The 10,797-nt window shown below is 32.2% G+C and overlaps 1 protein-coding gene and 1 pseudogene across 2 annotated transcripts; both read left to right on the top strand.

The window, feature by feature from the left end:
• The first annotated feature begins 4,684 nt into the window (after positions 1-4,684).
• LOC145152405 (serine/threonine-protein kinase PCRK2-like) lies at positions 4,685-6,816 on the top strand. Its single transcript, XM_079075408.1, has 3 exons — positions 4,685-5,158; positions 5,622-5,882; positions 5,984-6,816. The coding sequence occupies exons 1-3, from the start codon at positions 4,790-4,792 to the stop codon at positions 6,551-6,553; spliced, it is 1,200 nt and encodes a 399-aa protein (XP_078931534.1). The 5' UTR covers positions 4,685-4,789; the 3' UTR covers positions 6,554-6,816.
• A 1,600-nt stretch (positions 6,817-8,416) lies between these two features.
• LOC145105784 (serine/threonine-protein kinase PCRK2-like) lies at positions 8,417-10,221 on the top strand (annotated as a pseudogene). Its single transcript, XR_013707409.1, has 3 exons — positions 8,417-8,821; positions 8,909-9,172; positions 9,252-10,221. The product of XR_013707409.1 is annotated as a serine/threonine-protein kinase PCRK2-like (transcript).
• The last annotated feature ends 576 nt before the right edge of the window (positions 10,222-10,797 follow it).

Raw genomic sequence — 10,797 nt, 5'->3', positions numbered from 1 at the left:
AACCACATGTATTCTCAAGGGAATGAGTACCAGAAGTGGCGGAATCATCAAGAGTGCAGTCGAAAGTATTTGTTATCTGGTTATTCACCTTGTATTTGTCTTGTACTAGTATCTCAAACAATTATGTAAACCTTATAATAAATAAAAATAATGTTTTATGATATATCTTTGTGTATTGTTCAATGTATTTGATAACTGTGATCCAACATCCTAACGTTGCACAGCCTGACACTTCCGCCACCGGTCGGGGGTGTGAGAAAACCTCTAATTTACAAATCTTAAACCCTATGTCCAAATATGAGCTAAAATTCCAAAACTAACTTGCATGGACACAAAAGGACCCAATCTTGCAATCAAAACACATCAAGAGATCTAGAATACACTACTTAACAATCTTTGGGACATGGAGTTCTCCAAACTCCAAAAAACAAGACCAAATTGAACCAAAAGTGCTAATAACTTAGATCTTGAAAGTTTAAACCATAAGGTTTGTAACTTGATGATTTACAAAGGTCCATAGCAATGAAAGAAGGTTGAAACTTGTGTGGATCTAGAACCTTGCACTCAAACACCTTCTTCTTCTTCTTCCAAAAATCAATTCAAGACCACCAAATCTTCAAAGACGCACAAATGGGGCTAGGGTTTCGATTATGATAGATGGGGGCTGATAAGATGAGTAAACCCTTGAAGTTAGAGCCTCGAAATAGGGTCCAAAACACGAGGCCTACGGTTTTGTGCTTGAGACGGCTACGCATCACGTGCTTAAATGAAGCACGTGTCGCGGCTACATGGCACCTACACATCGTTTACATGATAAACATGTGTCACATAACCCCAGAAACCCTAATTCATTTAACTTCAAAACTTAAACTAATAACTCAAAGCAAACCCATCAATAGACGTTACAATTATAAAGTATAAATAATGATTCTAATAACATTGATAACATAAAAATTTTATATAACTAGGGGTTATACACTTATGCCCCTAGGTGATGCAACATAAATCCAGAAATGATTAAATGAAAAAATAGTGATGTTTTTTTGGCTCGATGTTGTTGAATTTGATTAAAATATTGACTAGAATCATAATTGTTGACCTATGATTATTTTTTAGTTTTTGTAAAGTTATTTAATGTTTATAAATATATTTTCTCGGACTATTTCAACTATGTAATTAGTTTCGAAATCAAAGAATATTTATGAATCACGTTTAATAAAAAATGATATACACTTTCTTAAATTTATATGGATTGAAATATTTCTTTTAGTGGCATGAAGTAGGAAAAACATACTCATACTGATATAAGAAGAAATAATAAACATATTTTGAAACCAAACATATGTCCTGCTATATCATGTTAAGAAAATTTTATATTAGTATATATATATAAGAATAACACTTCTATAATAATATATTAAGATTGACATGAGTATTACGTAGAGTTGTAAACGAACTGAACGTTCAACGAACTGTTCGAGAATCGTTCGGTGGGAAGTTCACGTATGTTCGTTTATTTATTAAATGAATGAACATGAACACAAATTCTCGTTCGTTTAGTTAAATGAACGAACATGAACAATCGTCTCGTTCGTCAACTATGTTCGTGAGCGTTCGTTTATGTTCGTTCGTATAAGTTCCTTTTATGTTCATATATGCTTAATTGTGTTTGATTATATTATTATACTATATGTTCAATTATGTTTCTTTATCTTTGTTTATTTATATTCATTTAGCATGTTCATGAACATAAACGAACAAACATGATAAATGTAATTTGTTAAACGAACTAACATGAATAAGAAAATTCGTTCGTTTATATATTCGTGTTCGTTCATTTGTTCGGCTAACTTAAACGAACGAACATCAACAAACTATTGTTCGTGTTCGTTCGGTTCGTTTACAACCATAATATTACGCAAGGTTCTAATAAGCTCGTCATGGCTCCGCCATGGCGCGTCACGGCTCCAAGGCTTGCACCTGCCGCCAAGCTTTGCTAAAACACCGTCTTAACTCATATATGTGTATAAAAATGAATAATAGTTGAAAATACATATAAAAATATTAATTATATAGAATATTGCCGCCTTAAGTCACGCCTTACAAACGCCGTGACTCGTCAAGGCTCGGAAAAGCTTGAGGCTTGACATTGCCGCCAAGTCACGCCTTAAGTTATTTAGAACGTTGATATTACACGATAAAATTTATAATAAAAAGTCAAAACTATATCATTTGATTTAATTATAAAGATAAAAAAGCATTAGATTTTTATTACCATATATAGCTGGATGCTTTTGAAATATATAAAATTACATAGAAATCATCTAAATTTTAATACCAAATGCATCGGTTAAGCTTTTCAATTGATATCAATTTTTTTATGAATATTAGTAAATGATGAATCTTTTACAAGTAAAACTACATGCTAGCTGGTGGTGAAAAAAATTAGCTGATACTTGAAAAGTTAGCAGCTAACTTATAAGTTGGCTGATAATAAATGATGTTTGGTAAAAACTAGTTAATAAGTTAGCTGGAAGATATAAAATGACATAAATTGACGTTTAAGATAATGAGTTTTCTATAAATAATTAAGGATATATTTGGAATATTTTAAAAAAACTCAGAAAAGTTAGTTCAAGTAAATTTTTTAAAAATGTATCTTATAAGCATCCATTACAACTAAAAAAAACTCCAGAAAAACATGATAGGTTACCAGCTAGTTGTGTCACGCCAAGCACAATCTATGTAAGAACTTATGCCAAACATTTTGTACATATTAAAAGTGTTCAACATTCTAAAAAGAAACAATATTATTGTATGATATTAATTTTGGATTATAAATTCATATAATAAATATTTATTATTTTGTTAAATGAAGGTTAATAAATTATAAAATCCATTTATATGGTATTTTCAAATAAAGAAATCATAATTGTTAAACTATACTTATATTTAATTATATAAGATATGTTTTGTTTGAAATAAATTCATCATAACTATTAAAATATATTTATATGTAATCGTGTTTGATAATTACCAAAAATATGGATATGATTTATTTATTTTAAAGGGTATTTTATTCAACTTTTTAAAAGCTAAAAAAATTATTAAAAAGTAGTTTTTGGATTTAAATTTTTATTTAACCCAAAATTAAAAAATCCTACCACCAAATTTAATTTTTTGAATTTCTTAAAACCCAAAGAAAGCTTCTAAAGCTAGGTGCTTAGATCATCCACAATGTAAGTAGTATAAGAGTTAAAAAGGGTGATGACTAGGATTGAATAAAATTTGAATGGAGTGTGGGTGATGACATAGAGTGGAGTTAAATGATCATTGAATGGTTCAATAGAAAGAATAAAGTAGTGATTAGGATTGATTATGTATTTAATAAGTTGTGGGTGGTGTTGTATAGATGTTTAATGGATTATGTGACAATTCATTGAACATTATAGAGATCAATGGATTGTGGATGCCTAAGACCAATGTTTTAAAAACCGGTTTGAATCAGTCGGTCGATCCGGTTGGACCGGGAATCGGGGAAGAAAGCGATTCAAGTATCATCGGTTTTATGTCTATTTATGAACTAGAACGAACTGACCGTTTTTTACAAAAATCTGGTTGAACCGGTTAAATTGAATAAAAACACATAGAATTGAAACATTTTACATAATAAACTTTGGTGGTTTTTTCACATCTATTAAGATTTTTCTTAATAAAAGCTCATGATAAATGTTATGAAGTTTTTTAAAGCGCTTGTATTCATATATGACTTTATTTTTTTTAATGCACGTGGATTGATGTAAAACTTATGGTTATGTGTTATTTTAATGTATTTAGGTTGATCTACAATTTGTTTTCATGTGTATTTTTAATGTTTGAACTTGTGGACATCAAATTCTTAATTTATGTATGTATGTATGTATGTATGTGTAGGAAATACGAAAAAAAAATATGAAAATTATAGAAACGGATTTACTCGGCGGTTGAACCGAAAACCAGTTACCATATCAGTTCAACTAAAAAATTGGTATATAAAACATTGCCTAAGACACCTATATAAAAGCTACCAATAGAATAATAATTTTACTCTAATAAAATGAAGGTTTTTTTTTTGCCACTTGTCACACTCTCATTTAATTTGCTAAATGTTATTTTTTTGGTTATTTTGAATTAATTTTTATTCTACACTTTATGGTTTTTCTATTTTATTAAATTTCACATAGTATTTAAATGCAATCATAAATGCATATTAATTTTCTTAATGAACTTCTTTTTTTAATTTCAAAATTACTAAATTAAAGCTTCATTAAATTTCTTTATTTATTTATCTAAACTATTTGTTTAAATTTAGAGAAAAAAACACTTTAATTTTTATAACTCAATATTTTTCTCATTTTTCTTATAAATTCAAACTTCTCAAATATTTAGAAGTTTATATTTTTTCTTTTAAATAAACGTATGTAATAAATTGGTCTCATACCTAGTATATAATAAAATAAAATAATTATCATGTCTATGATTAAAAATAGATTGTAATGATAGAGAATCTAAAATCTTAAATCTTAAATAAATTGATAGTGTTGGTATATAAAACCATATATAACTTCACCAGTAAATTATGTAATTTCTAAAAACAAATTCCCAAAATAGAAGAGAGTGTTTTGTTAAGAATAAAAATTAGAAAGTCAATTATATGGCTGGAAAGGAAACTTCCCCTTGCCTTCACCTTCAAATTCTCCATTGATCTTTTTCTTAAATTCTGGCCTTTTGAAGTTGATTTGAATCAAAAATGGTGTTTTATTGGCGTTGTTTCTCGTTTGGAGAAGAGGAAGAGATTAAATATGAACCCAGAACTAAAACAGAATCGACTTCAACTGAAGAGATCGAATATGAATCCGAAAGTCAAACACAATCGTCTTCAGCCCAAACTTTTTATACTGCTAGTGCTTCATCAGCATCCTCAAACTTGCCCGGAAAACCAAACTCGTTGAGGGTTTTCACAGTCGCTCAGCTCGAGGAAGCAACTGATAATTTCAGTAGTGCTAGGAAGATTGGAGAAGGTAGATATGGAAGCATATATAAGGGTGTGGTTAAGAGTTTGGAACATCCTTTTAATAAGATACAGGTTGCTATCAAGTACGCCAAACGAGTAACGAAGGCAAGTTTGTCTGCCTCAACTTTTTTTTTTCTTTCTAAGTTCGAATTAACATGACGAATGCCTTCCTGTTTGTATTTTTTTTTTTTTAAGTTCAGATGAATTTTTCAAGTGCAAAACTGATTTACATTGCTTGTTAGAAGATTGATTTAGCATCTAACGGGTTTCCATGTCGTAGTTTGTTATGGATTCTGTTTTTGCAACCTGTTCATTAATGCATTATTGGTGCTTTCCTTACCTGCGCTCACACAATTTACATCCCCTAGTTTATTATTAATTATGTCCCAGCAAAACGATGGAGAAACACAACTAATAATTAGTTGGTATTAGTATATTTTTAAAGAGCTTTTTAGTCAAAGTCTTACCAGTTTTACCTTTGCATTGCCATGTTGATTAGGCTAATTTATCCATTCATAACTCGTTATGCGTTTGAGTTTCATTGAAAATCTTAACTATGTTGTAACAGGAACGCAACTGGTTAGATGAGGTTAACTTTTTGGGGGTAGTTGAGCATCCAAACCTTGTCAAACTAGTTGGTTACTGTGTGAAAGACAATGAAAGAGGAATAGTACAGCTGTTATTAGTCTACAATTACATGCCTAACAGAAGCGTGAGGGATCATTTGTCTACAACGTCCGAAGCACCTCTTTCATGGACCATGAGACTGAAAGTGGCTCAAGATGCTGCCCGTGGCCTGGCATATCTACATGAGGGAATGGACATTCAGGTAGTTTAAATGCCTTGCCATACGATAAGAAAGGAAAAAGTAGTTTACAAATGGGCATGCATCATGCTTATAACAAGACGTTAACTTTGGTTTTTTTGTAGATTCTTCTTAGGGATTTCAATTCTTCCAGGCTCCTTCTAGACAATCAATGGAATGCTAAGCTTTCGGATCTTGGGGTGGCTCGAATAGGTTCTCAAGAAGGAGACACTGATGCGTTTGTAGGAAACGTGGCATATTCGGCCCCAGAGTACATTCTAACAGGGAAAGTGTCATCCAAGAGTGATGTATGGAGCTACGGGGTCTTCCTATATGAACTTATCACGGGTAGGAAACCAGTGGATAAGAATCGGCCTCAAAACGAGCAGAAGCTTATAGAATGGGTGAAACCCTACGTACACTCCAAAAATCTCCAGCCTATCATCGATCCGAGACTTGATCAAGGTATGTGCTCTATGAAGTCAGCACAGGCGTTGGTCACTATAGCCGATCTTTGCTTAAAAAGGAACCCGAGAACAAGGCTAAAGATGAGTGAGGTTCTAGAACTTGTTAATGGAGTCACTGGGGTTCCATCACAAGTAACCAATCCGACACCAGCTCCCAAGAGTTCAAAACTCTTGAAATCTTGGTTTAGCAAGGCTTGTTGTTGTGTCTGCATAGCAAGTAAGAAATAACATTCATGTCGCCATCAAGGCCTGTAAGTTTTATGTATTTGCGTCTTTGACATAAGTGAATGGAATGTGCATAGCCCTTGTGCATTACAATTGTTATCTTAATTCATCATTGGTCTATTTTGAGTTATACATTAATCTTGATGTTCTCTATGCATTTGTATATTGGTCCAAAATACGCTGTCAAGTTTGCAGTGCATTTCGGGGTCAAACCCAATGTGGCTGCATTCATAAGCGCGCAAGATATTTCATTACATATTGGTCAACATCAGTCTCATGAAACGAAAGAAATCAGAGTTTGAAATTTTTAGGAAGAGTATATATAGAATTTATTAGAAAATCAAAAAAAAATGAGTATACTCATACCATGTTGGTTGAAAATCCTCATGTGTTGTTAGCGGACAAATTTCTCTCATTTTCATGACATTTGGTTTTCTATGATAGCTATGGGATGAAACTTGTCATTCGATTTGTAGGAAACATGTGAAAGAGTTATTGTAGATGTTGAATGATAGTGATTGTAGAGGAGTAGTAATTAGAAAATAGAAAGTGATAGGATCATTCTCTTTTATATTGCAACTTGTATAACAAGTGTGATGTTATTTTTGGAAATTTATTATTGTTGAAGAATATGTGATACTTAACTCTTTAAAAAAAATTTAATGTTTGATAGAAAATGATAAATTATACTTTTTAATTTTCGAGTTACATAATAATTTATTATAATAGTAATAAGACTTTATTAAATAAAAAACAGCAAGAAGTTTGAATTACAAACTATAATAGATTGAGTTATTACCCCATGGTCCCAAGACAAAGATATCCCCCACCTAGCTTTATTTTTAAGGCAAAAAAAACCCTAACGCCTTCACATCAAAAGCAAGAAGAGAAGGGTTTTTCACTTTGCTATTAAAGATTATGTCCTTATAACCCATAAGAAGGCCTTAGAGATCGCGTCCATTTTGTGGATTAAGTTTACTCCAATGATGTTGTCCATATAGTCATTGTCATTGAGAGCATCCTTCCACCAAACTGGTAGAAGTGCTCCCAACTCCTTAGTGGTTGAACAATCTTTAAATATATGATCTTCATTTTCCTCAAAAGCGTTACACATCGTGCATAACTTATTTGTAATACCCACCCCCTCCAAGTTACATAATAAATAATGAGTTATATTTTACAATTTATATAAATTGAAGATTAATTACTTATGTATTATATTTTGAAATTTCAAGCTAAAATAAATGACTAGTTACTTACTTACTTTATATATGAACAATAATACAACGTATAGTTGAAAACTATTTTCATATATAAATTGATATAGAGTATAATTATTCTAATAGCATTGATATTGATAATACGTAGTATATAAATTTTATATTATATGACAGTAATATAATAACAAGAATATGATATGAAAAAGAAATTTTGTAATTAATTATAATAAATAATCCTCCTTAATAAATGAAAGTTTTTTTTGTCACATATCAATCTCTCATGATTTTGACACTTGTCATTTTGTGGTATTTTTGAAATAAATATTATCCACTTGTTAATTTTTGGTTTGTTTCAATTTTTAAAATTAAAATCATATATATTTATATATGTAAAGTATTAAATATCATATATATGATATTAAATTGTAATAAATATGTTTTTTTTCTTATTTTTAAGTTGTACATTAAAAAATATTTTTTGTTTACACTTTAATGTTTAATCTTTTTTAAATCAACCCGTTTAATACACGGGTTTCATACCTAGTGTATAACATAAAATAAGTTGAGCGTTTACTTGGTATACACAATCCATCCCGTTAATTATGGCAATTTCTGAAAACAAAAATATTCCCAATATAAAGTGTTTGTTAAGAATAAAGAGTCAACTGCATGGTTGGCAACTTGCTTTCAATCTTTTATGGTCAAATTTTGATGGAACTTTTTTCTAAATCTGGTTTTCTAAATTCAATGATTTGAACCAAGAATGGTGTTTTATTGCCGATGTTTCTCGTTCGATGATGACAGTAGGAAGATCGCAAATGAATCCAGAACAAAACCGAGGTCGTCAATATCCTCAAACTTGGCCGGAAAACCAAACAGTTTGAGAGTTTTCACAGTCGCGGAGCTCAAGGTCGCAACTAATAATTTTCGCAGTTCTTGGAAGATTGGAAACGGTAGATATGGAAGTGTATATAAGGGTATGGTCAAGAGTTTGGAACATCCTTTTGATAAGATCGAGGTCATTGTAAAGCACCTCAAAGGAGTAACGAAGGCAAGTTTCTCTCCTTCAACTTTGACTTTGCATCATGATTAATTATATGTCTGAGTTTTATTGATAATCTTGATTATATTGCAACAGGATCACAAAGATTGGTTATCTGAGGTTCGTCTTCTTGGGGTGGTTGACCATCCAAACCTTGTAAAACTAGTTGGTTATTGTGCTGAAGAAAATGAAAGAGAAATTATGCAACTGCTTTTAGTCTACAAATACATGCCTAACAGAAACGTGAGGGATCATTTATCTACAAAATCTGAAACACCTCTTTCCTGGGAAATGAGACTTAAAGTGGCTCAAGACGCTGCATGTGGCTTGGCATATCTACATGAAGGAATGGACATTCAGGTATCTAGGAAAATAAGGGAAAAAGTAGTTTAGAAATGGACATTATTACAAATAAGACACTAACGTTGGTTTTTTGTAGATTCTTTTCAGGTATTTCAATTCTTCCAAGCTCCTTCTAGATGATCAATAGAACGCTAAGCTTTCGGATCTTGGGGTGGCTATGGTAGGTTCTCAAAGAGGAGACATTGATGACCATGACCTCATAGCTACGATGCCATATATGGCTCCAGAGTACATCCATACAGGGCATATGTCATCCAAGAGCGATGTATGGAGCTACAGGGTCTTTCTATATGAACTTATCACAGGTAGGCAACCATTCGATAGGAATCCACCTAAAAACGAGCAGAAACTTCTAGAATGGGTGCGACCTTACGTACACTCCAAAATCTCCAGCCTATCATTGATCCGAGACTTGAAGGTGTGTATTCACTGAAGTCAGCACAGGCGTTAGTCACTATAGCTGAACTTTGCTTAAAAAAGAACCTGATGTTAAGGCTAAAGATGAGTGAGGTCCTAGAACTGGTTATTGGAGTCACTGGGGTTCCATCACAATTAACTAGTTCTACACCAGCTCCCAGTATAGAGCCTGTTAATGTAGTCGTTGGGGTTCCATTAAAAGTAACCAATCCTGCATCAACTTCCAAGAGTATAGTCCCAGTGACACGGCTTTCAAAGCTCTTGAAATCTTGGTGTAGAAAGGTTTGTTCTTGTGTATGCGTGCCAATTAGCAAATGACATTAATGCCGCCATCAACCAAATAAGCACTTGCTTTCTGTCTCTTGGAGCAGTGAAGGCGGTGAGAGGTGAATAGACATTTCATAAACACATATTTATGTGTTTGCATCCTTGACATAAGTGAACAGAACGTGTATAGCCCTTGTGCATTACAATTGTTATCTTTAATTAATTCATCATTGGTCTATTTGAGCTATACATTGATGTTGATGTTCCATATTCATTTGTATATTACTCCGGGAATATATACATTGTCAAGTTTGAAGTGCATTTTGGGGTCGAACCCAATGTGGCTCCATTCATTCAGCTCATATGCATCGATGGGTCTTGCATAAGCGCCCAAGATCTATAACTTCATATTTCTGTTATATATGTATCGGTATTGGGCCATGGTCAGTCCCGTGAAACGAAAGATATCGGATTTGAAATTCTTATGAAGGGTATAGGATTGATTAGACGATCAATCAAAGAAAGATGCTACACCAGAAATGAGTATCAGACAATTGCGATGGATTAATGATGGACGAAGGAAATGCTCGCGTCACATCCGTCGAAAATCTCAGACGAGTATGGACAGATTTTACTTACTTTAAAGTCGTTGCTAAAATTAATAAAAATTAATAGTTTTTAATGATAAATGACTTGTCGTCCTAATCATCATTTGTTTTGATATCATCGAATATAAAGCATGGACCGATCTTATATAAGTTCATATGTATGTTTCTTGATATGATCATAATATGAATAACATCATATTAGTTTATGTATAGTCATTGACCCATTTGTATAAATCTTGTAGTGTACATTTAGCTAGGGATGAACTTTAGAACCGAAACTGGTTGTCCTATATTATAAGAACCGGGAACTGGACCGCCAGTTCTAGCGCC

Source organism: Lactuca virosa, chromosome 1, assembly GCF_052849685.1.
Source record: "Lactuca virosa cultivar CGN04683 chromosome 1, Lactuca_virosa_CGN04683_v6, whole genome shotgun sequence".
In the NCBI taxonomy this organism is placed as follows: domain Eukaryota; kingdom Viridiplantae; phylum Streptophyta; class Magnoliopsida; order Asterales; family Asteraceae; genus Lactuca; species Lactuca virosa.
This window is presented reverse-complemented; position numbering and strand designations above follow the sequence as displayed.